The sequence below is a fragment of the Netta rufina genome, assembly GCF_964035555.1.
Source record: "Netta rufina genome assembly, chromosome: 9".
NCBI lineage: Eukaryota > Metazoa > Chordata > Aves > Anseriformes > Anatidae > Netta > Netta rufina.
The window spans coordinates 12115286-12139588 of NC_140132.1; the positions used below are offsets into that span (position 1 = coordinate 12115286).

General features: G+C 52.8%; 1 protein-coding gene across 3 annotated transcripts; it reads left to right on the top strand.

Moving 5' to 3' along the window:
* Positions 1–395: 395 nt before the first annotated feature.
* On the top strand, positions 396–19086 carry THAP4 (THAP domain containing 4). Of its 3 annotated transcripts, none has more exons than XM_084292299.1 (6): positions 396–518; positions 822–1972; positions 11695–11854; positions 14201–14310; positions 15594–15697; positions 18748–19086. In XM_084292299.1, the coding sequence occupies exons 1-6, from the start codon at positions 442–444 to the stop codon at positions 18865–18867; spliced, it is 1722 nt and encodes a 573-aa protein (XP_084148425.1). In that variant the 5' UTR covers positions 396–441; the 3' UTR covers positions 18868–19086. The 3 variants fall into 3 exon arrangements, with proteins under 3 accessions (XP_084148425.1, XP_084148426.1, XP_084148424.1); XM_084292300.1 differs by lacking the exon at positions 18748–19086 and adding an exon at positions 17087–18697; XM_084292298.1 differs by lacking the exon at positions 18748–19086 and adding an exon at positions 16318–17055.
* Positions 19087–24303: the final 5217 nt, after the last annotated feature.

The following is a 24303-nucleotide window of genomic DNA, read 5'->3' on the forward strand; positions in this document are numbered from 1 at the left end:
GCGCCCGGAGGATCCCCGTGACATGGGCGCGTCCATCTTGTTGTACGGCACCCGCCGAGCTCCGCCCTCAGGACGGCAGCCCCCCTCTCCCGACCCGCTCAGCCTCCACGTCCCGAGCCTGTCCCTCGGGAGTCGCCTCCCGGTAGCACCGAGGAGGCAAGCGAGCGGCGCCGGGCCCCCCTACACCTCCCTCATCCGCCGCTCCGTACGGCATCCCTCGGCCAAGATGGCGGCGGCCACACGGCGGCCGCCATGCTGGCGCGGCTGCCGGCGGCGCCGTACGGAGCCCCGCTGCCCAGGGCGGAGGGGTGACCTGGCTCCGCCATCTTGCTGTACGGCTGGCGGCGGCCGGGCCGGGCCGGGCCGGCGGGGGGGGGGGGGCGGGAGGAGGAGGAGGAGGAGGAGGAGGAAGGCCGGGGCGGGCCCGGCCGCCGGCCGGAGATGGTGATCTGCTGCGCCGCCGCCAACTGCTCCAACCGGCAGGGGAAGGCGCACCGGGGCGCCGTCTCCTTCCACAGGTGAGCCCGCGGGGAGCGGGGGGCGGCTCCGCCACGCTCCGGGCTCCGCTCGGACCCCCTCGGGGCCCCGGGGGGCGGCTGCGGGCGGCGGAGCCCCCGCGGCTCTTTGTTGTGCTGCGGCGCCCCCCGAGCCCCGGGGCTGCGCCCACCCGGCGGGGAGGGGAAGGGCAGGACCCCCCCCCGACCCCCACCCGGCCCCCACCCGGCCCCCGCCGCCGGGTCCCAACTTTTTGGGGTGCGGCCGAAAGTCGGGCGCCTGCATCGCCCCTGAACGCTCGGCCTGTTTGTGCCTCCCGGCTGTAGGTTCCCCCTGAAGGACTCGAAGCGCCTGATCCAGTGGCTGAAGGCTGTCCAGAGGGACAACTGGACCCCCACCAAGTACTCGTTCCTCTGCAGCGAGCACTTCACCAAAGACAGCTTCTCCAAGCGGCTGGAGGACCAGCACCGGCTGCTGAAGCCCACCGCCGTCCCCACCATCTTCCAGCTCGCCGAGAAGAAGCGCGACAACCTGGATTATGTCAGAAGCAAGAGGAAACTAGCGAGCCAGGTAGCGCTGCAGGATGGGGAGGACCCGAGGGAAGGAGGCCGTGAGGTAGCCCAGAGGACCTCCTCTCCTGACCAGGACTTTATGGTGATGCAAGGGGCGAACGAGATGGAGGAGGCGACTCTGCAAGAGGACATCGAGTCGATGTCCGAGGAGGAAGAGCATCTCCACAGCCAGCTGGAAGGCCCTCGGAGAAGGACGTTAGGGGATAATTTAGTGGCAAAGCCTCAGAAAAAGCCTGACAGATCTTCCGTGGAGGCCTGTCCTAAAACCACCTGGACGGGGAGTTGGATAGCTGACAGGAGTGGCATATCGGCGGATGACTTCACGCCTCCCGCCTCTGGTGCTTGCAAGTTCATCGGCTCCCTTCATTCTTACAGCTTTTCCTCCAAGCATGCCCGAGAGAGGCCGTCTTTCCCAAAAGAGCAGCTAGAAAGGAAAAGGCCAAAGAGAGACGTGGAACCAAGCTGCAGCAGCAATCTCATGGGACACGATAAGACTGTCACAGAAGACTCCCCCACTTCATCCCTCACTGCGACCCCTCAGAAACCTTCCCAGAGTTTGTCGGCATCCCCAGCAGACCTGACCCCTCAGCCTGCTGCTGAGGCTGTGGTGGGGCAGAAGGGGGACACGGATGCCAACCCCATGTCGATCAACGAGGTCATCATGTCGGCCTCGGGAGCCTGCAAGCTCATTGACTCCCTCCACTCGTACTGTTTCTCCTCCAGGCAAAGCAAAAGTCAGGTGTGCTGCTTGCGTGAACAGGTGGAGAAGAAGAACGGGGAGCTGAAACTGCTGAGGCAGAGGATCAGCCGCTCGGACAGTCAAGTCAGGAAGCTGAAGGAGAAGCTAGACGAGCTGAAGAGGATCAGTTTCCCTTACTTGAACAGCCTGCTATCCCAGGACTGTGGTCAGTATTTGCAGCGTCCTTGCGTTCAGGCAGAATTCATCATTTTCGTAACAATAAGAGGCTGTTTAAGTTAGAGGTAATAGCAGTGCAGTCAGTTAAAGACAGGGGAAAGGTGTGTTTTTGGAAAGGGAAGTAGTAGCTCGTGCTAGGCCAAGAGACGCAAGTGAAAGAATTGGGCAGGTTTTGGGGCACGTGAGCTATTTCTTGTATTCCACAAGCCTGTTGGTGGTGGTTGGTTGTTTTTCTGCCCTGACAGTGTTGGCTGTTTGGTACAAGTTACTGCTGCGCTCTCCAAACTTTGCCTCCTTGAAGTTGCAAATAGCACGCGTTGTTTCTGTAAAGCTTTCCAAGGTGATGGGGCACAAAGTTAGGTTGTGGTGTGGAGGACAACTCCAGTGATGATTTTTTTCTTTTTTTTTCTTTTTCTTCCTGGATTATTTTAGCTTGTTCATCTGTGACATGATTTGGAGAGTGTCTGTGAAATTTTTCCGTGTCTTAACAAGCTGTCACGAGCAGAAGGCATTTGGGAAGAGCTGTTGTTGTCTTCTCTAGTGATGTGAGAAGTGCTTCTGATCTTGGGTTTCATGTGCTGTACTCAGTCCTCGGGATAGAGGAAATCTAAGTGAGGTAGCAGGTCTCAGATACGACTGTCATCATGCATGTTGATGCCGTTCTTCTTGACTGAAATACTGCGTTCAGTTTGATAATTTCCGCCCTCAGAAGGCAGAAGGCAGGAAACAGATAATAGAGTGTGAAGAGATAGGGAATGACTTCTCTATCAGTAAAATAATAAAAAAAAAAAAAGTGAAACACCTGAAAATACAGGGGAGCTCAACAAGGGATGAGGCGGCGTGAAATTCTGTTACAGAGAAGTCAGATCAGGCCCTACCCCTTTCTATTGCAAGAAGAGTGATTTAATGCAAAGCTTTTGAACAATGACAGAACTTTTGCAGAGTGACTCCAGTTGCTAGATGTAATTTGGGGGAAAAGCCTGGAAGGCTTTAATGGTATTTGGTGGTTGTGTGGCTGTGTAGGGTTACTTTGTGAAGGATGAGTGACCTGGGGCTTTCTTGAAGCAGCTTCCCAAGGATGGCTAGGTGTGCTGGAAACTCTTGCCAAGGTAATTCTCCCCTCTGCATCCATTGGGAGGTTCCTCCTTGTTTTCTGAAGCCGCGTGGTAGTAGGCATGGTTGGGAACATGGTCCTGGAGCAGGCAGATGCGCTCTCTTACAGCATGGCCTGTTTCCTCACTCGAGTGCAGGAGAATAAATCCCAGCAAAGTTCTCCCAGGCTGACCCAGTGCTACTTTCTCCACGTGTTTGTAATTTTCCAGTGGAAAGCTCGTGCTTTGATTTGGGTAGAGGGGGAAAAGATTTTTTTTGCTGCAGTAGGAAATCAGCGTGGTCTTATTTGTGCCTTCCTGTCTGCAGTTCTATGCTGCTTTGGTGTCAGACTAAAGGAAATGACTAAATACAAAATTAGGGTTCCGTAATTAACATTCGTAAGTATACCTATAAAGAGAGAAAGAATTTGTCTGGCAGTGTTGAAATGCGTGCAGTGAGATGCTGGTTGCAAGGAGGGTGTCCTGAATGTTGGTGTCCTTTTTTTTTTCTAGGAAGTACTACGATTTTGTTTTCTTTCTTGAGGCAGATGTTCTAATATGTACATGAATGAGAACAGGAGAATGGCTCAGTAAGAATTTTGTAAGAACATACGAATTGCATCTTCAGTTTTATAAGGTGAAATGTCTTTTTCTTTTTTTTTTTTTTTAAATGAAGTGATCGACTTGTTACCCATTCTGCTATCTCTTATCAACAACACTAGAGGCCAACGTGAGAAAATCAAATCATTTTGGTGATTGTAGCTCTAGGCGATGAGAAGTTCTTAGGGAACCATTCTGCTGGTGACTTTTCTAGGGCTTTGTTAGGGGCTGGCAAGCTTTTTAATTTCGTCCTGGTGCTCTTCTGCTTTGCATTATTTTTTTCTTGTGCTCTCCGTAATAGTTTATGGCAGTCAAAATACCTGATTAAGCGCAGCTGACTGCTGCTGGGCAGAGCCTGTTTTAGGCGCAGACACTAAATTGCACTCTGATGCAAAACTGAATTGAAGAGGGCTTTTTGGTATTCATAAAAGCGGAGGTAACAGGTATTAGGTTAATAATAATTATGGTCTTTATTAGTAGCTACATTTCAGTTGTCCTAAATCATACGGTGCGTGGATGAGGTGATGTTAATAGCTATAAACCTGAGCCTGCAATTTCTTTTTTTTTTTTTTTTCTAAAGCTGGTGCCTTGGGGATGGGGAGCGTGAGGAAGGTACGCGGCTGGGCTGACTTGGCAGGTTGCTGCCTGTTTACCTCCTGACTCCAGCGTGCTGCCGGCTGTCCTCCCCGCTGCCGCCCGATGTCCGGCTGCGTGCATGAAATTCGGAGCAGAGGGATGTGTTTTTGGCCCTCCTGCACTGCCTGGTCTCAGTACGAAGGCCTCTTAAAAGCGCCGGGTGCTGCTCGTGGATGGGCTGCGTGCTGGGCTCACCGGGCAGTCCGTGCGATCTGTGCCGTGGATCTGGTTAGCAAGTGTTGTGTTTTTAAGGTTTTCTGATGGTCCCCTGCACGTTTGGATGGCTTACAGCCTCAAGCTGTGAGCGTATCAGGCCGGACAGCCACGTTTTTTGTCTGGAAAAGCAGAGAATGGGATGCCCTAGTGCAGAGCAGAGCAGCGATGCCCGAAGTGTTACCCCACGGCGATGCTGCTGTCTGCTACGAGGCCCTGTGATTCCTGCCGCGTGCTTCTCACCTGGCACCTCACCGGTCGGGCAGCTCCTCCTGCCCTCCGTTCTCGGCTGAAATGCTCCTCCAGCTGCACGAGGAGGTTCCTGCTGGCTGCACCCAAGTGACAGCCGTTGGGAAGGAGCAGATTCCTGCAGACTGCTGCACACGCGGTCCCTGCCAGCCGCGCAGGGTGACTCAGTCCGGGTGAGTTCGCCTCACAGCACGCTCAGGCTGTCACGGTGCACAAACGTGGCCTTTCCCAGCCTTGCAGGGCAGGGAGATCAACTCACTTGTTTCAGGAAACCCCCTGGGTTTTCTGCACGGCTGCTGCAGCGACGCTTTCTATGCTGAACTTGGAATTTGCTTGCTTGTTTGGTAGGAACACGATTCCTTCTGTTTCATGGGCCATCTCTGGCGTCTTCAGGCCAGTGGCTGAGAAATGTTTTTGACAGGGCATGGCTGGACATGGTGCACCAGGCAGAGCAAGATTAGACACATCTTCCACAGAACAAGAGGATGCACTGGGAGAAATTAGGGAGAGAGTGAGCAAAGAAACACGGCCCCAGTGTCCTGGGGAAGGTGAGCTGGGAGGAACATGGACTGCAAGGGAAGGGGAGGCAATTCAGCATGCTCCTGTTCAGCACACACAGCATCTAACTAGCTAGTTCTGCTGGAAGCCTTCTCAGCTCTGCTGGTTGCATCATGTTCCTGAAGCCAAAACGAAGATGCTGCTTTCACGAGGTCACGTTGCCTTCACGCCCTGCTGTTCGATCCTTCTGTAAAACTACATCTCCCAGCAGGCTCTAGGTTAACTTTCTTACCTCATCGTGAGATCACTTCCCTTATAGCCATCTTATCAAGCAAGTGCAGAGCACTTTCTGGTGAGCAAAGGTGGTTAGAGAGCTAGACCAAGCGATAGGAAAATAACTCTGCACGCTATGGCCAGCAGCGGAGCAAACGCAGGTAGGATTCAATGTGCTTAAAGTATATGCGTTTCTCAGAGAGGTAGAGTTCAAATTCAGCATGCAGAGCTTACATGGAGCCCGTTCCAAACTCCATGTCTGCTTTCATGAAGGTCATGATAAAGGCAGGAGATTCGCGAATTGGGTCCACGTGGCAAACAATCAGAATTTTGCTAAGTATCCACTGGAAATGTTTCTTTCCAGTTTAGATTTGTTTCTTAGTATTTGTACAAAACCTCATAGAAGTGCGGTTGTTTATAATGCTTTCTACGGGCAGATGAAGGATAATAGGTGAGCTTTGGGAACACAGGCAGGAGGACCTGAACATTAAACGTGGTTTTGTGCGGAACTGGAGACCCGGTTCCTCTTTCAGCGGAAGCGTTTTCCACCAAGGTGCCGAGAGACTTTGACTTGTTTTGCAGAAAGAAATTGTAAAGCTGTGTTCCTCGGTGTCAGTGGGAAGAGATGTGAGGGGGTGCGAGAAAGAAAAATACATCTATGCTGGAATGGCAGGTGCTGATCGCAGCTCTTCTGCCTTATCTACCTGGAGAAATGGATGGGAATGGCTGGGACGGAGGGTTGGTCAATAAAGCTCTACAAAAATTGAAGGATAAAGTAAGCAAGGAGTGAGATAAGGAGCAGGAATATGTGCACAGAGGTTAAGAGTGGGGCCAAATCTGTGACAAGGCATCAGGAGAGAGGCTGGGTGAGGATTTCCAGCACCTGCAGCCTGTGCATGTGCTGCCCTGGGGCTGATGGGCTCCAGTCACCAGTGGGGTTCTGCGTGGCTCTGATATAGGGCCAGTTCTCTTTCATGTCTTCATAAATGGACCTGGGTGCAGGACTTGAAGGTATACTTTGTGTGCAGACAACATTAAGTTGTGAGAACTGGTTGACTCTGTTGAGGATGGAGAGGCCTTGCAGAGACGTGGACAAATGTGAGGGCTGAGCAATTACCAACAATATGAAGGGAGCGAGTGCTGGATTCTGCGCCTGGGAAGGTGCAACCCTGGCTGTACCTACAGGCTGGGGGACGAGAGGCTGGAGGGCGGCCCTGCAGAAAGAGATCTGGGGGTTGTGGTCAACAGCAAGGTGAAAATGAGCCCTGGCAGCCAAAAGGGCCGGCTGGCAGGCAGAGGGAAGGGATTGGCAGGGAGCGTCCCGCTCTGCGCTGCCTGACGCTGCCTCACCTCGAGTGCCGTGAGCTGTTTGGGGTGCCACAACATAAGGAGACAGAGCTGTTAGAGAGCCTCCAGAGGAGGGCTACAGGGATGGTGAAGGGTTCGGAGGAGAAGACGTACAAGGAGCAGCTGAGGGCCCCGGGTTGTTCAGCCCCGAGCAGAGCAGGCTGAGGGGAGGCCTCATGGCGGCCTGCAGCTCCCTCAGGAGGGGAGCGGAGGGGCAGGCGCTGAGCTCTGCTCTCTGGGGACAGCGACAGGACCCGAGGGGACGGCATGGAGCTGGGACAGGGGAGGGTCAGGCTGGGTGTTAGGGAAAGGGTCTGCACCCAGAGGTGGTCGGGCACTGGGACAGGCTGCCCAGGGCAGTGGTCACGGCATCAAGCCTGCCAGAGTTCGAGAAGCATTTGTACAATGCTCTTGGACATAGGGTTTGATTTTTGGGTGGTCCTGTATGGAGCCAGGAGTTGGAGTCGGTGGTCCTGGTGGGTTCCTTGCAACTTGGGATATTCTGTGATGCCATGCCAGAGGTGAGCTGCCTCGAGCATCGCTGGAGCAGCTGGACATGCAGCGAGCTCCCCTCCTCTCCTGCCCTGTCAAGCTGAGTGAGTGGGGACAAGCGATGGCACTTCTGTGTGTGTGTGTGTCTCAAGGTCTGTGATCTGTGAGATTATCAGCTGTGTTATCTTTTCAAATGCTGATTAGCTAACCCTAAACGATATTATCTCTTAGGCTGTCTAGGTTTTTAGGTTCACTCTTTCACAGGAGCATGCTTCGGGAATAGTGACTGCAAGACTGTGGCTGTCGGATGGATTCAGGGTAGAAATTTCCTGTAGGAATTCCAGCTTCAGGACCAGGTTCATCAGGAGATGGCCCTTCCACTGTCCCCGCGGAGAGAAAGGAGGTTGGAAGGGGGAAAGCAAGACCTGTTGCTTCCCTGTTTTCTGCATCTTTTTTCTGTGGTCTGTTTTCTGTTGTGTTTTTTCTTTTCCCCTAATGGCCTGTTCAGCTTGTGGATTAAGCATTAATTTCTGAAGTCAGTGGGCAATGACTCACACACAAATACAATAGCTGGTGACTAGGAAGCAATGAAAATGCTAACTAAGGAAAACTTGAAAGAAAGTAAAACATACATTGAGGTAAGCTTTCTTTAGGATGTTTGGGTTTCCCATAACAGTGGATAATTTTACGAATCTGTTTTCCCTGTGTTTTGTAATGAAGAAGTCTGGTAGTGACTGCAGACACTGGGACGTTTTACCACAGAGGCAGTAACAGATTGGTGCTTGGTTATGAAATTAATTACTAATAGAGGGCATAAGATGCGAATTTGTGAATGTAATCACATTTCCCCCCTCAGAACAGGGATGGAGTTGGAGCACGTCAGTGCTAGGAGTGCTTCACTGGCTTGCTGGGAGGGAGCAGCAGCAAGTGTAAGGGGTACAACGCTGGAGGGGGGCAGCAGGGAATGAAGCCACCTTCTGTACCTAATCGGGCAAAAAGTGCCCAGAACAAGGCTGCTCCTTAATTACTGGAATGTTGCTGATGATGGCTTAAGTCTAGTGAGTGTCTTGGATGAAGAAAGGACTGCAGGAAGCTGCCCAGCTGCTGGCTGTAGTCACCACACCTTGAAGATGGAAGATGCCCTGTGAGATTTTCTTTTCACTTAAGTTTCATGCAGCGAGTGTTCCCCGGCTTAGGAGAAACAGGTTAGCTGTCTCGTTAGCAGCCAACTGGCTGCTCGCTCTGCAGTTTTGCTGATAAAAACCATGCAGGGATTCGTGCCAGCGTAGCTCTGTGTGCCAGGGATCACACTGCAGAGCCACGCTGGCTGAGGCCTGCGCAGACATGGCCTGAGGGATTGCTCGGCCGCTTTGGCAGGGAGACAGCATCGTCCCTCGCTGCACAGCGTGGGCAGCCAGGTACAGCCAGACTTCGCTACCGTGCAGGGAGAGATTTGACTTCTAAACCCCTGTGGATGGGAAGGAAGTGGAAACAACCCCTCCGCAAGCCCGGAGGGATGCAGCGAGGTCAGAAGGTGAAGCAGAGCTGACTTGTGTCCCCAGGACCTGGGCACAGCGGTCTCGGGGGGAAAGCGTGGCCTGAACGACTTCCTGAAGAAACGAGATCTAGGTGATCATGTTGCTGGTCACGTTGCTGTGGTTTTTGTCTCCCCAGCTGTTACCACGACTTTTAGATGTGGTGGTTGACTTCGTTTGGGTTTTGTAGAGGAGCAGAGGTCTTGAGGTGCTGGGAAGAGCTTCAAGAAAAAAATGTATAATTTGGGAGGGGAGAGTGACACCGTGAATGTCCTTATTAAGGAAGAGGCTGTAGTGTGAGCTTACTTTTACACAGAAAAGAAACTGTGCATGTGGACACACAAGGACCAAGATTTGCTTCATCAGTCTTGCAAAGACGCTGTCTGAGGCTTTAAACGTGCAGAAGGGAGGACAGCGTGTCTTGCAGTGCAAGCTCCCCGAGGCGGTTTGTATTTCTTGTTATTCTCAGGCGCTTGCCTACTGCTGTGGCTTAAAACATGTTTGTAGAAGTGAGCCATGAATGCAGATTGTTAAAGAAGAATTTGCATGCACCTCCTTCAATGAAATTCCTCTTGACAGAGACTGCATCCCCGAGTCTGTGTTACAGAGCAGCTCAGTAGACAGATGTTTTCCACTTTCCTCTGTAAAATTATTTATTGCTACAATAGTCTTCCATTTACTTAACCGTGACATAAGAAGCATTTTTTTATTTTTTTTTTAATCACCTTTCTTTTCTGATGCCCTCAATCGGCCTTTCTGCCATCAGCCTCCCTGCTATTGCTCTTCTGCCCTTTCAGTCCAGCTCTCTGGCACAGCAGGCTGCCGGAGGTGATAACAGAACTTAGTCCGAAGTCCGATGCCGAAGGTAAGAAGCAGCAGCGTGCAGGAAGCGATCAGGAGGTGCTCATTCCCCTGTGCATCACTGGGTCTCTCTCCAGTCCTTATTCCCACAGCCCAGTTGGTAAGCAGGAGAAAATGAAGTGCTCTGTCACAGAGGATGGAAGCTGTCCTGGTCCTAGGCTTTGTTGCCATCTCCTGGCCCAGAAGAGGGCAGCAGCAGCTCAGGCTGCCGTCTCCGCTGACCTTTCCAAAGCTTTGCTCTTCCCTTCCGTGGGGAGGCTTCAGGGCCTGCAGAAAGCTGGGAAGGAAAAGCAACGTGTGCGGGCTGCAAGGTGAAGACAAATACCAGGTGGACAAGGTGGTGGTGCTGTCCGTGCTCTCACAGCCTGCTCTGAGACTGCAGGTGAGAAGGAAAAGTGGTTCCTAGGAAGCAGTCTTAGAGGTATTTAGTTTCTCAGAGCAATAATTTTGGACTTCAGTTGCTGGTAAGCACTGTATTAAAGTCGCTGTATTCACTGCACCAGAAAATAGCGTGCTCAAGCTCGTGTTTTCTCAGGTTGCTTCTCCTGCAGAGTACATGAGGGTAAAGGAGCTAGCAGCGTCTCGATGACTTGCTAGTCGTCGTTCTGTCTTTACACTTGCTGTGAGAGAATAAAGAATAAAAGTGGCTGGCTTTCACTGGTGAAAATTCTGTTCCTCTACTTTGGCATCCTAGTGTGACCTCTCCAGTCTTCCTTGCTTGGTCTTTTTTGTTGGCTGGGTTTGAGCACAGTGAAACTCGGACCATTTTTTGTTTAGGGCACCATTTCTCCTTGCAGCTGAGTCCGTGCCTTCTAGACCAGCCAGACAGGTAGCTTATTCCTGCACTAGATGATATCACTAGGTGTGGAAAACACCCGGTTAGCCCCTGGCCTGCCACTGCCTGTCGTTTAGCACACGAGTGGGAGGAGGGCGTGCTTTAAGCCGACTTATTCAGCTGCATAATGGAGCCAGCCTGGATTTTGCAGTGGGCCCCCTCATCTCTATTTGTGGAGGTCTTTCCTAGGATCATGTGGGTGCTGTATCACTTTCCCTGTTTACATCGTAGGAAAGGATCTGCTTTGTGGTTCACATGACTTTAAAGCGTCTGTCTCAATTTCTCTCCCCATTTTTTTTTCCAGCTCACACCCTGTGAAATCATAGCAAAATGCAAAACTGTTGCTTATCAAAGCTCTTCTGAAATGATTCACTAAAGAAGGAGCCTTTTGGCTTTGTGAAGCAGACCTCAGTTGCTTCTTAATAAATGCAGTGATAAATGGGAGTACCTTTCTCTTCTGTTTTTTGCTTTAATTTATGTGCACAACCATCTTTTTAATACCTTTCAGTGAGCCTTAGTCCAGGACCCAAGCAGAGCAATTTCTGAACTATCTCTACCTCTTTTTACAAAAGTACAGCTCATTGTTCACCTCTTTAAAAAAAATTACAGGTACACTTTGATTTTGAATATGGATGCTGCCTGACTTTCCTCTGAAGCGAGGACTCATTTCCTTGGGCTCCAAAACAAACAGGAGCAGCCCATCCTTAGTGCTTGAGAAAAATCGGGGCCAGAGCACTGGGGATCTGTTACTGATACCGTTTATCATGCTTCATTCTTTACCCTGAGATTTCAGACTTCTCCTTTCCTGTGTGTCAAAGGGAGGGGACTTTCCCTTTGGGTTGGTGCTAGAGAGGGGGCAGAAAGGCACTGCCGGGAGTAGTGCCCTGGGGGAGGTCACGAGCAGGTCTGAAAACAGAGTTACTCTCCTTGCACCGTGGAGCTGATTTTGCTCTGGAGCAAAGCGTTCCTGATGCACTGGACCATTTCTGAGGTGTTTCATGTTCTTCCTCCACCCAGCTGTTAACAGCAAGCTGTAGGGCAGGCCCACAAAATGTCTTCTTTCTTTCCTCTTCCTCCGCAGAGACTCCCCAGCTGAACCCCGTGATGGAGCCCCTCTCCTGGATGCTGGGCACCTGGCTCTCAGACCCCCCGGGGGACGGCACCTTCCCCACGATGAAGCCGTTCCAGTACCTGGAAGAAGTGCACATCTCTCACGTGGGGCAGCCCATGCTCAACTTCTCGTAAGTCCTGAGGTTTGTCAGTGCTGGCAGCAGCTTTTGGATCAGAGCAGGTGTGGCTGCAGTGAGATTTGGTGGTTGCATTTCTTTTCCAGTTCCAAAATAAACCAGTTTTCATCTACCAAATGAGACGATGTAGCGGCATGTAGCTGAGTGGTCTGCTTTTTTTGGGGGGGGGGTTGTTTTCCTTTAAAACTGCTGATAAATTGGTGAGCTGTCGTGTTGTGCTGCACACCTGCAATCAGTGGCCATTCACTAGCCTGTACCTAAACGAACCGTGCGACTCCACAGAGCTTTTCAGAAGTGAGTTCACACCTCTGGCATTGAGGCGTTTGTGTAGAGGGTCAGGATTGTGACCGTGGCACAACACGCAATTCTTGTGGCCTGCCACTCTTCAGGGTTACACAGTGAGAAGCAACGGAAGGTGCTGGGATCAGCAACGAGATTGGCCCCATCCTGAACACGAACATCCCTATAGTTTGGGCAAATTCAGTGCCTGGCTTTGAAAGGTCAGTGATCCTTCCACTTTAACATGATAAGACATCATTCCTGTTGCTGGTGGTGGCTGTTTAATTAGAAATGAATCCTCAAGTAATAGTTTACCCTACAACCACCACCACTCTGCTTTGTCAGGCTGACACTTAACGGATATAAATGAAGGCACAGTGACACAGGCAACAGGTTTGTCCATTTTAAACTGTGGTCCTCAGTCTTCACCAATGTGAAAAAATTGAGAAAAATTAAGTGTTCAGCAAGCTGTATTGGATGTTAGGCAGCCAGCTTAACTGCTTTGTTTGCAAGTAATTGTTCAAAGAGAAATACAAAATCTGGAGGAGGAGAAGTGCCATGTTAACTAACGGTTCAGCGCTGATCCTTTGGCTGGGAGGGTTGAGATGGAAAGGCTGTTGCTTTGAGAACCAGAGAAAGGAGTAATTACAAGATGCTGACGTTGTGTGAATGGTACCTGCGTTCCTGGTGTGCGCCGCTGTTGCAGCAGAGCTGTTCAAGGCCTGATATTTTTAGTTCAGTTTCCAAAAGAAACAGGGCTCTGACGGTCGTGCTCTACACCCAGCATGTCCCGACTCCAGCTTTTAGGTCACTCGCTGGTCTGAGTGGTATTCCTTTGCTGGGGAAATTCAGCTCAGAACTGCTGAACTCTGGGAGGCTTTGGGGAAATGGGCAGGCTTGGAGATGAGGGACCTGGCTCCTCAACCAGCGCCCGAGACCATTACAAGACAAGCCACACATGTTTCGGACACTCCAGGCACTGACAGCAGCCTGAACTTCATTCCCCCTTTGATTCTGGACAGTCTCAACACGATGCACATCTCCCCAGGGTGCGCTAAGTGCAGAGCACACAGGCTGGGATGCTAGGGCAGTCCTTAGCATAGCCACAGTCCTGCACTGCTGGTACCGGGCACTCCTGGTCCTTGTCACCGTGTGGTTGGGAGGAGACAGCCTACGTATAGAGACACAACCAAGCAGGAGGAGTCATTTTGTGCCCAGAGGATGCCAGGGAGCCAGAAGCAGTTGTAAGCCCCCAAATTCTGTAACAGCGTGCCTGTGCTGTGCTCCTCCTTCCTTGCTTCCAGTTTCCTTTTGTGTTTCCTTTTGGGAGATGGCAACTTTGAGCTCTTACTTCACGTAGGAAGCCCTTTCTTTGGCTTTTTGGCTCTCGGTGTTTCTTCACTAAGTAACTGCTTCAGCTCACTGTGTGGTTTAATTCAGTTACCTGTGTAGGCTCAGGAGTGCCGTAGCACTAACGCAATATACGATCGTGTGTAATAATACGTAGGTATTGCCCGTGATATGGCTGACCAAATGTACAGCTGTAAGGCATTCTGAGGAGTAAACAAGCATCCAAGCTGTTTTTTTTTCTTTTCAAGATGGGAAGAAATAAGTCTGCAGTGTTATTGCCTGCAGCATGTAAGGTACAAAGGAAAAAGCCGACAGATCTTAAAAAATTTAATAAAGATGATATTGTAAAGCCAGCTACTTGTTTGAGAGAAGGAAATTAGCGAGAGTATGGCTTCAGCATCAGCGACATGTCTTACTGTAACCCAAGGGAGTTTCTAAGCTAGTAGTTAGAGAGACCCAGGAACTGTGGAAAATCGGAAGCCTGAACTTGAATAATGACTTCCAGCTCTGAGGTCTGGCTGTGCACATAAAGGAACTGTCTTTTTACACACTTATGTCTTCCAACCATGAAGTATTGTCAGTCTCTTATTCTTCAAATACAGGCAGTCACGTGGTTAAATAAAATACAGTTTTCTCTGAGATGAAACTAGGCCAAACCCTGTGTTTTCAGCGCAACAACTCAGCAATGTTTGTATTCTGATTTCCCCTCAGGTTCAACGCCTTCCATCCAGACACCAGGAAACCAATGCACCGAGAATGTGGGTTCATCCGCCTCAAACCTGACACTAATAAGGTGGCCTTCATCAGCGCCCAGAACACAGGTACTGCCTCTCTGGGGAAGAGAAGAGGTCCTTGTCCTGCGGTGCCATTCATCACTCTTCTAGAAAATTACTGGACCTCTTTAACAGTTCCATTGTGTTTATTTTCACTGTGGGCTCAGCACCAAAGAGCAGCATCTCCCCATCCTGCTGCTAATGAGCTTGAGTCAAAAGCAGCATGTTTCTAGGACTGGCTACATGGCTTTGCCCAGGCAGCAAGGCTTTCTAGCTTTCTCAGACAGGAGAGGACTGCAAATCAAAATATCACTCATGAAGGAGACTTGAGGGATATCCTTTCCTAGAATGGTATGTTGGTATTTATACTTTTTAAAGCTTTTTGAAACAAAAGAACCCCTCAATTCATGACAAGAGTTGCAGCCTGGCCCTTAATCATGGCAGGTGAAAAGTGGCCACTGCCATTCTTGTTGCCTTCATGGTATCCAAGCGTGGTTTTGCAGGGAGGAAGGGAGAACTTGTACAGATCAGATGCGCCATTCCCACTGTTCCTGTGAGTTGGCCACAGCAGACCCTGTGGTAGAAACAGAGGGTGTATGCCTCAGGTCATGAGCTTGTCTGTCTGGAGACCCTATTGCTAGCATAGCAGTTGGCCAGCTGCTCTTTCTGAGCACAGTCAGGTTCAATGTCCCACTTAGATCGTTGTTACTGATGTTACCACTCACCGTGTTTGATTCTGTGGTGCAGAGCAGAGCTTGTGGCCCTGGCAAGGCGAGGCTGTGGTGGTGGTAAACCTCCCGTGCGACCTCTCCCTCCCAGAGTGCTTGGTGTGATTCATACCACAAGTTTCCTATTACAAACCCTGCCTGGCTGCAGCACTGTGACAGGTAGCTTCTCTCCTGTTCCCTTTGCCATGTCCAAGAGTAATCTCAGTGTGGTCCTCTTAGTTCCTAAACTAGGAGAATCTCCTGCTGTCCGGAATTACTGCCTTGGTACTCATTGTGCACCTGGCAGGGACTGAATGAGAGAGAGAACTGCATCTATGTTACATTACAAAACGAAAGAACTTTAAAACCTGGTTAAATAAGGATCTAAAACTAGAGAGCGTGTGCTGAAGGGAAAATTGCCAGTAGCAATGCAATACCTACCGCACAGTGTGAGTAAGTCTGGCTGGATCTTCCAGCATTATGTTTCTGAGGTTGCATGGATTTACAGTTGTTGATATGTGCTAGGTCAAATAAAAATCTTCTTCATCTGTTATATAGCCTAGTAATTGTGACGTTGTTAATTAACCTTTGTAGCCTGGCATTTATGACCTTGCTTCTTATCAGGTCTTGTGGAGGTGGAAGAAGGGGAGGTGAATGGACAAGAGCTGTCTATAGCTTCTCACTCCATAGCCAGGATCTCCTTTGCCAAGAAGCCCCATGTAGAGCAGGTGAGTTCACACTTGGTTAGCAATTCAAATAATATTGCTAACCCCGGAGGGTGTCTAGTCGAGAGAACAGGCCGATTAATGCTTTAATTACAGATTACCCTCAGGTCTTGGAAATACTGCACAGCATCCTTGCTTATTTTCTGTGTAACAGTTTTCAGAAGCTGCTTCACAGATTACAAGACGAGAAGGAATCATTCAGATCAGAACTGCCATGCTGAGTCAGACCAGCCAACCCAGAATGCTGTCTCCAGCAAGGGCAGTGGCAGGTCCTTAGGGAAGAGAATAGGAAAGTCTTGTCTAAATAGTAGCACCGAGCCCACTGGAAGGGCCCACTCTGCAGGTATAGATCCCAGCCCTGCTGCTGGATCCTTCAGTCACTGGTCTTCTCCAGGTCTGCCTTCCACACCTGTGAGACAGACCATTCTGGCTATTCCATTAGTCATCAGAGATTTCTTCCTTTGCTGTTTGGTTTTCGTTCAGGAGATCAGAACCATCTGCTGCTGGTAATGGGTCAATACGGGCCCTTCAGAAACCCTCAGCTAAGGTCACACATGGTGAAATAAATTCTTGTTAAAGATGAGTACATCTTGTATTCTTTTATTTGTCTTTTCCTGCTTCAGGAAGCAGCCCTGGTGCATCCAGCATTAGCTGAGGATGTGTTGATGAGGACGAGGTGTTCTGAAGTGAGCAGGAGCGCCAGTTGTGTGCTTGGCAGGCACTGGCTGCTGAAACGGAAGGGATGTGTTAGATACTGGCATTAGGCGCGTGCTGCATGTGTAGGAACAGATGTATTAACGGGGTTGGATGCTGTCTTGGAGCATGCAGACTGGCAACAGCTTCTGGAAGTGCCCTGGAGTGACCTGCACTGGAAATGAACACATTTGCAAAAAACTCTTCTTTTTTTTCCATGTCTTCAAGACAAGCTGAAAGTCTAGAGCAGCAGGAAATCTGGTGTCTTCCTGCTAGCCTGGGTTAGCGCGCCCTCATTGCTTGTTATCCCCATGCTCTGACACAAGTTTATCTTGCTGCTTCCAGCACTCGTACCCGGTTTGGTAAACTTCCTCAAACCAAATCTTCCTGGGGTGCAGTGATATGCTGAGATCACTTTGCAGCAAGCTCTGAGTCTCTGGAGATGTGTGAGAGAGCGGTTTGAGGAAGATCTAGAAAAAGGGATGCTCTCTATTTTTCCAAGTCAAATACTAAATCAGCCAAAGCTATCTTTAAAACAAACAAACAACAAAAAAAAACATTTCTTCTGGAAAATCAACTCAATTTTATTTCTGAAAGAAATGGGACGATTCCATTGTCCTTGGGCAAGTTACTGCAGTAAAATGGAGGCATTTTGTGAAAAACAGCAGGAATGAATTCCGCTTTTGATTCAACTTTCAGCACAATCTTAAAGAGAAGCGCAGAGTCCTCTTTCAGCACCGATGGATGAACCACTCAATGTTGATGTGAACGCGGCTCTTTGAAAAAGGCAATTGCTTTTTTAGCTTTTGTTTAAGGTGAAAGGGAACTGGTAGGAATACTGATGTGTGTACACTTAAGGCTTTTGCCAAGTGGATATGCTTATGGGAGCTATTGTTTTGAAAGTGCTTCGTGAATCCGTGGGATTCTTTTTGACTATACTGCGCTCCTAACAGTCTTTGCTTTCTTCTTGCTTGTAACACACTGCATTTTAGAAATTTCTAAGTTGGGCTGATTTAAGTAACTGCCAGTTAATCATGCATGCAGGTTATCCTGCTGTCCCCAAGACTTTGTTTCTGTTCATCCCCGGGACTGTGTTCAGCATGGGAAGCACCAAGGGGAACTAGGCACTCTAAGCTGTTCTTTTGGATGATGTGCAGCAAATCTGTGCCAAAATCACTTGAAGGGCCAAAGCACTGTGTGTATGGGGGCCATGCCGGGCTGCCTTCTTAGAGCAGCTGTCACTCGGGGAGCTGCTGTGTCCTTTAAATCATCTGCATTGTTGTATTGTCCTTCTGCAGTGTCGGGCAGTTGGAGCAACACACTGGAGTGTTATTTTGAAGCAAGAGCTGAGGTTTAAATATAATGGTTCCACTTCTCTCCTGCATTCTGTAGACACCTAAGAGCAGGCTTACAACATGTGCTATTCCCAGGCCTGAATTGTTAGGAAGCTGCTGAAAGCTGGGTTCTATTTGCACAGGTCCTAAGTTTTCTAGCTCCACAGAGCAACCGCAGGTTGTCCCTCTGGAGGTTTAGTGCAGTACAAGCAGACTCGCAGCCTGTCAGGTGGAAGGATGAGGAAGATGTTGCCAGCCAATTCCTCTGAGATGGCCAGCAGTGCTTCCTGGGCTGACCCGAGGTCAGAAGGCTCCAATCCAGCCTCACCAGACAGCATGAACAAAGCCCTTCTCTGTTGCAGTTAAATGCCTTGCAGAGAGTCTGTATGGTTTTTGGAGGCTGCCTTGAAAATGTCAGCCAGGACAGGGCATCTCCCTGAGCCTCCAGCCCGGTGCCCATCTCCTGACAGCCAGGTGTTGGCCTGTCCATACCAAGGGGACGGCAGCAGTAGTGCCAAGACCTTTCCTCTCCCAGCACAGTGGCACCAGGCATGGCACCACTTTGCTAATTAATTTACAGCCACAGTAGCTAATTTTAGCAGAAGTTAATCTGTTTAATGCAGAGTCTTCCTGCTTGTTGACCCCACAAAACCTCCTCACTGAAACCCATCGTCAATCAAATAGAAAACCTGAAGTGGGGAATATAACGTCAAAGCCCCACACAAACCTGCTGTTGGAATGATTTCTTTCCTCAATTAAAAACGCTTAAATTTAAGCAAAGACAACAGGTCAACTGGGGATGATGTTCTTGGGGTTAGACCTGGTATTTTGGAAAGGGCTGCCCCCTCTAGGGGAAAAAGCTACTCATCGTTTTCTTATATGGTTGCAGTGAGTGTAGCCTTTCCACGGGACGTTGACAGCAAAACACAAGTGTAGCAAAGGAAAGGCAGAAAGCACAGTTAAGGATTTTTACCTTAGATGCTGTTTGCTTGATTTTATTATTGTTTTTCCTTATCTCCTTTTCAGATTACCAGAAAATTCAGGCTCAATTCTGATGGGAAGCTAGAGCAAACTGTCTCCATGGCAACCACTACGCAGCCCATGACCCAACACCTTCACATCACCTACAAAAAGGTGACGCCGTGATACCCAGAGGGCCAGGGGTCTCCGTGCTGAGGGCGAGGAGCTGGACCTCGTGCCCCAAGAGCAGCGGCAGCTCAGGAACGCAGGACAGCAGAGCCCGGAGCTGGGCGCCTGTGCTCACCCCCGGGCGCTGCAGAGCTGCCCGTGCTGTTGAGAATGTTCCTCGGATGTTCCTGTAATGGTATATAAAAAAATAATAATAATAAAAAGCTTTTATTTTTATGGCTGTGTCTTTGGGTGTGATTGCTGAGTGATCCGCGCGTCCCTCTGCTCTGGCAGTGGCTACAGAGGGCTTTTTTAATGTGTGTTAGTGTGCTGTGGGGTTGAAGGGGTTGCTGATTCAGCCTTCTGGTCCTTCAGCTGTCATCTGAATGGTGACGCAGACGTGGCAGGGTCATGGGTTTGCATCACGGGGGCTGGCTGTGAGAACTCCAGCTCCTGCCCGATGAAATTCAGCAAGGGAGCACCTCTTGTGGTGGGATGGAGCTGCTGCAGGACCTGCTCCTGATGGTCCTGCTGAGGTGACTTGAAAAGATGTTGGGCTACGCTGTGCTTGCACGGGATGGGGCAGTCCTGGAGGCAAGGACCAGGCCTTCTCTGGCTTCAGTGCAGAGTATCACAAGAGTATGGCTTAAGACCCTGAGTCAATGAGCAGCAAGAGAAACTTTAAGTAGTGGCTGATCTCAGCCATTCTTTTTTTGAGCTTGGTATTCGTGATTCAGCATTTGACCATCATAAAATGTTATCGGGTCCATCAGCAGTGAGGGAGACAAATCTAGAGCTGCTTCTGGTCTCCAGCAGAGATGAGACAAGAGCTAGAGGTATCCTCAGGGACGGGGAAGGATGGGGTGGGCGTTGAACTGTCAGAGGTCTGGGTGCCACTGGGAAGGTCGGGCTGGGAGTCAGGGGGTCCCAAGGGACTCAGTGCCAGCAGCTGCAGGAGGCTGGGCTTGGGGGTTTTGCCTTCAGGTGTTGAAGGGAGCTTGAGATGTCACGATCAAACTTTTCCTTACAGCGTGTTTGAATTATATAAACAGAAAAATCCATGATTTAGAACAATAATGCTGCTTTCATAAGGTTACAGAAAAAATGTGGTGGGGGAGTTTTGTGTATTCAGACAACACTTCGTGAACCATCCAGGGTCAAAGATTTGGCCAAAGGGTGCGTGTTTGTAGGTGTCTAGGTGGCCATCAAGGTGGGCCGGTGGCAGTGGTCCCCTCAGAGCCGCGGTCCCCAGGGCATCGGCCGGCCCCAGGGGGGGCAGGAGGTGGGCCCTGTAATGGATCTTCACTGGGCAGTTACCGTTTGAAGGCTTTGATCTCCTGCTTCTTGATTTTATTCCAACCCATCGATTGAATTTCCCTCGTGTAACTGAGCTTGGCTGATACACTCTGCCCATATATAATGGATGGAGGTTGAGTGAGGAAACGCAAACACTGCTGAATATCAGTAACAGGCGTGCGGGCGGCGCCGCGGGCCCTGCTGCCCAGGCCTCCTCCCTGCTGGTGCCAACCTTCGGTATGGGCTTTATTAGCACAGGCTTTGTTTAGTGTTACTAAATACTCCCCCGGTCCCTCAAATGTCCCTTTCCAGCGGCAGGAATGGAGCAGAGCACCCAGCCCACCACCAGCAGGGCGATGGGGCCGTGCCCGCAGCCATGGGTGTTGCTGTGCGCTCACAGGAGCCCGTACAGCCCCTCGCTGGTCCGGAGGCGCTCCGGGGATGTGGCAGGACCAGGCCTGGTGCTGCCACCCGATGCCCCCATCAAATATTAACGTGCCGTGGGCTGTGCTCTGCCCAGCCCCAGCACTGCAGACACAGCAGAGCAGCGCCCCGCTGCCTCTCCTCCCGCCACGGGGCTCGGGGAGCTCCCACAGCCACAGCTGGGCATTATCTGGGGCTGGATCATCCCTGCTTGACCCCGAGCTCCACCGAGCAGTGCAGCGGCTTACAGCAGGACAGTAACCGCCAGGTTCTGCATTTCTTCCTTCTCCACAGCGTCCCGTTCCCCCCGAAGCCCGTTACTGAAGCGAGCGAGGCCGCCGTATCAGCCGCATCTTTGGCTCTCGCAGCCACAGCGGGGGAGGCAGGTCGGCAGCTGATGCCGGCCGACACATTTGCTTCACTAATGAGGCTCCTTCCTTTCTAGGGCTTTTAGATAACACCGGGGGGCTGCGAGCAGGCAGCAGCGGGATCCGGTTGCTCGGTTTTTGCCTGGCGCAAGGTGCGGGCAGCACCGAGTGCCCAGCTCCATGCCTTCTGGGGCCGACCGCTGCCAGCTCCCCACTGCCACCCCGCAACGGCCAGCAGCAGGTGAGGAACACCCCGCTCTGCCTGGGGGTACCCCCGTCACCCCGGGACAAACCCCCATGGCTGAGTCCCATCTCCTGTGTGCAGCCCTGTGAGCAGCATCCACGGCGGCACCCTGCAGCAGCAAGCCCCAAGGTAAGTGGGCAGCCGGCGAGCTGCGTGAGTCCACGTGTGGTGGGCTCTCTGGTTCCTTTTGGAGGTGCTGGATCGGTCCAGGAGAGTGTTCCTCCCCTGGGAGAAGGGACAGACGGGCAGGGGGGCCAGGGGAAGGGCTAGCAGTGGCAGGGGTGGCCCCAAGGGGCTGTAGACGCAGGGGGCCCCTGCGACATGGGCAATGCCTGTGTCCCCCAGGAAAAAGGGGGGACCTGAGTCTCTGCAGCTCCTTACTCTTCATTAAAAGGAAAAAAAAATGTCAGGTTTGTCATGGTTTTGGATGACATGACTTTGGTGCATGACTTTGATTTGGGATGACCTGTTTTTTTCAGCTGGAGCTACAGGTAGCATTATATCTGGGGAAAAAAAAAAAAAAAAAGAGTAAAAGGGGAACATGAAAAAGTCAGAACAGTTTGCTTTGGTCCTTATGTTGAGTGAGTGGTTTAAGCCCCTCCAAATTCACACATAATGCTTCATTTCCACCCCACCCAGAGCCTTCACACCCTGGGGCAGCCGCTTCCCCTGCGTTTCGACTCAGCTTGGCAAGCAGAGCAATGCCGCCCGCTGGCACCCACCCAAGCAGGTCAGGAAAGTGTCTGCGGTGGCCGGGGCCGTGCTGGCTCAGCGGGGTGGGAACGCGGCCAGGAGAAGCCTCCCCTGCCCCGGCTGGACGCAGGGTGCCTGCCGAGTGTGGTGGGTTGGCCTCACCCCCCACATGCCTTGGCTGTGCCCAGGGGTCAGGCTGGGTTGCAAACCGTGCCCTGGACGTGCGAAAATGCAGGTCTGCCCGTGGGGAAAGGCTGTGTTTGTCTAGGAAGAGCCCTCGCGAGCCTGCCCTGCCAGGGGTGATGTGCTGGGCATCATCGCCGGGACCGCTATCCAGCGATCACCCGGTGGTGGTGAGAGATGCACAGAGGCACTGCGACTCCCCCGGGAAAATCTCCCCTTCTCTGCACCCCTCCAGGTTCACCAGCGAATGAATCCTCCTGCTGGTTGCCCTCTCCAGGACAAGGGGCTCTCCCCACAGCACCACCCTGCACGAGCACATCCTGGCTTTGCCCTGTGGCCTGGGGTCAGAGCCAGGGTCCCCAGGCTGGGGCAGTGCCGCAGCAGCAGCTGAGGGAGCTGCTGGTCCCCACGCTGCCAGGAGCTGCGCCACCAGATGTTTTCACGGCTTTTCCCAGTTCTCATCTACCCGCCAGCATTTTTCCTAGAAAGCAGAAATGTCTGTAAATGCTTCCCTACCCGCACCCTGCCAGGCAGGGGATGGCTTCTCCTGCCCCTCCCCGTGCCTCCCCAGCAGAGCAGGGATGTGAAGCCCACCCTGCCCTGCTCCCGCTCCCCCAGCGCGGCCCCGTGCCTCCCTTCCCAGCAGTGATCCGGCCCCGAGGGGGATGCAGCCCAGCAGGTCACCACTGCCGGAGCTGAAGCTCCGCAAACCCATGCAGCGGGCCAGGATCCCGGCGCCCTTCATCAATCCGGTACGTCGCCAGCTCCATCCACCACCCGCTGCTGGCACTTCTGCCCTTTCCCTCGGCTCAGAGCCTGCAGGGACCACCCTGTGCCCTGGCAGGACCCCCCCAGCACTGCCGTGCCAGACCCCGTGGATGTGGACACCCTGGTGCCTACGCACGATGAGCGGGGCCGCCCCATCCCCGAGTGGAAGCGGCAGGTGATGGTGCGCCGGCTGCGCGCCCGGCTGGCCAACGAGGTGGAGGTGTGCGAGCAGGTACCGCCGGGCTGGGGGTGGGACGCGGCGGGGCCCTGCCAACACCACCATCTGACGGGCCTCCTGCCACAGGAGCCGGGTGCCTGGCGCTTCTCGCCATCCCACGAGGCGGTGCTGGGCCCCTTCGGGGAGCTGCTGACGGAGGGGGACCTGCAGCAGCTGGAGTGGGCGGTGGAGAGCCTGCGGCTGCGGCGGCGCGGCGAGGCCTACCAAGGCGAGCTGCAGCGCCTGGCGCAGGAGCTGCGTGCCCTCCTGCCCTCCCCGCTGCTCAGCATCACCGTCCACAGCCCTCCGCCTGCCCCGGGGCAGCCCCTGCCCCTCTGGTGCGGCCGCCTGGCTGGCGTGGTGGGCAGCCTGGCTACGCTGCTGGCCAACGCCGAGGGGGCCCGCAGCACCCCAGTGCCCACCCCACTGCCCACCCCGCTGCCCGCAGCCTCCCGGACACCGGCGGGCAGCCTGGCGCAGCGGGAGATCCGGCAGTGCGGGGTGAGCGTCCGCAGCCTGCGCGGCGCCTTCGAGCGCTCTGGTGGTGGCAGCGGTGGGGAGAGCGAGCCCGGGGCGGTGGAGGCCGCCAGCGACTCGGGGATCAGCTGCGAGGAAGCGCTGTCGGACGGCAGCGGGTCACCAGTGCCGGAGTCATCCGGCCTGCGCAAGGAGCGCATCGTGCTGCTCTTCCTGAGCCACTGGAAGCGCTCGGCCGGCGGCCCCAACCCCTGGGCCACAGCCTGCCGGGCGCTGCAGGCCCAGCGGGACGCGGCGGGTGCTCCCAGGGCTGAGGAGGGGCTGAGCAGGGTGGGCCGCCTGTCGCGGCAGAGGAGCGCCATCCAGCAGCTCCTGGGCAGCTGGAGGGACGCGGCCGCCCACCCGCCACCACCGCCGCCTCCCGCCGGCGGCCCCCGCGCCCCCCTGTCCCCCGAGCAGTTCGTGCGGCGGGCTGACGGGACACCGGCCGACTACGACAGCCTCACCCTCGAGCTCTTCATGCTGGGCTACTTCCGCATCTTGGAGCAGGACCTGGCCCCCGAGGAGCGCCGGGGCCGGCACCTGCTCTGCTTCGAGGTGTTCGACCACCTGGGCCGGCACGGCTGGGAGGCCGCGCGTGCCTTCCACCGCGCCGTCACCGATGAAATCGCTGCTGGCCGGCGCAGCTGGAAGGACAGCTTCGAGGACATCAAGGCGAGGTTTTTCGGCACCACCAAGGGCTCAGCCTGGCTGCCGGGGATGGCCAGGGGGAGCCCCCCGCAGCC

Coding starts and splice junctions, on each gene's coding strand:
- THAP4 (XM_084292298.1), top strand. CDS start 442: ATGGTGATCTGCTGCGCCGCCGCCAACTGCTCCAACCGGCAGGGGAAG. Junction 1,973..11,694: donor CCTGCTATCCCAGGACTGTG/GTCAGTATTTGC, acceptor CTTCCTCCGCAG/AGACTCCCCAGCTGAACCCC. Junction 11,855..14,200: donor CAGCCCATGCTCAACTTCTC/GTAAGTCCTGAG, acceptor ATTTCCCCTCAG/GTTCAACGCCTTCCATCCAG.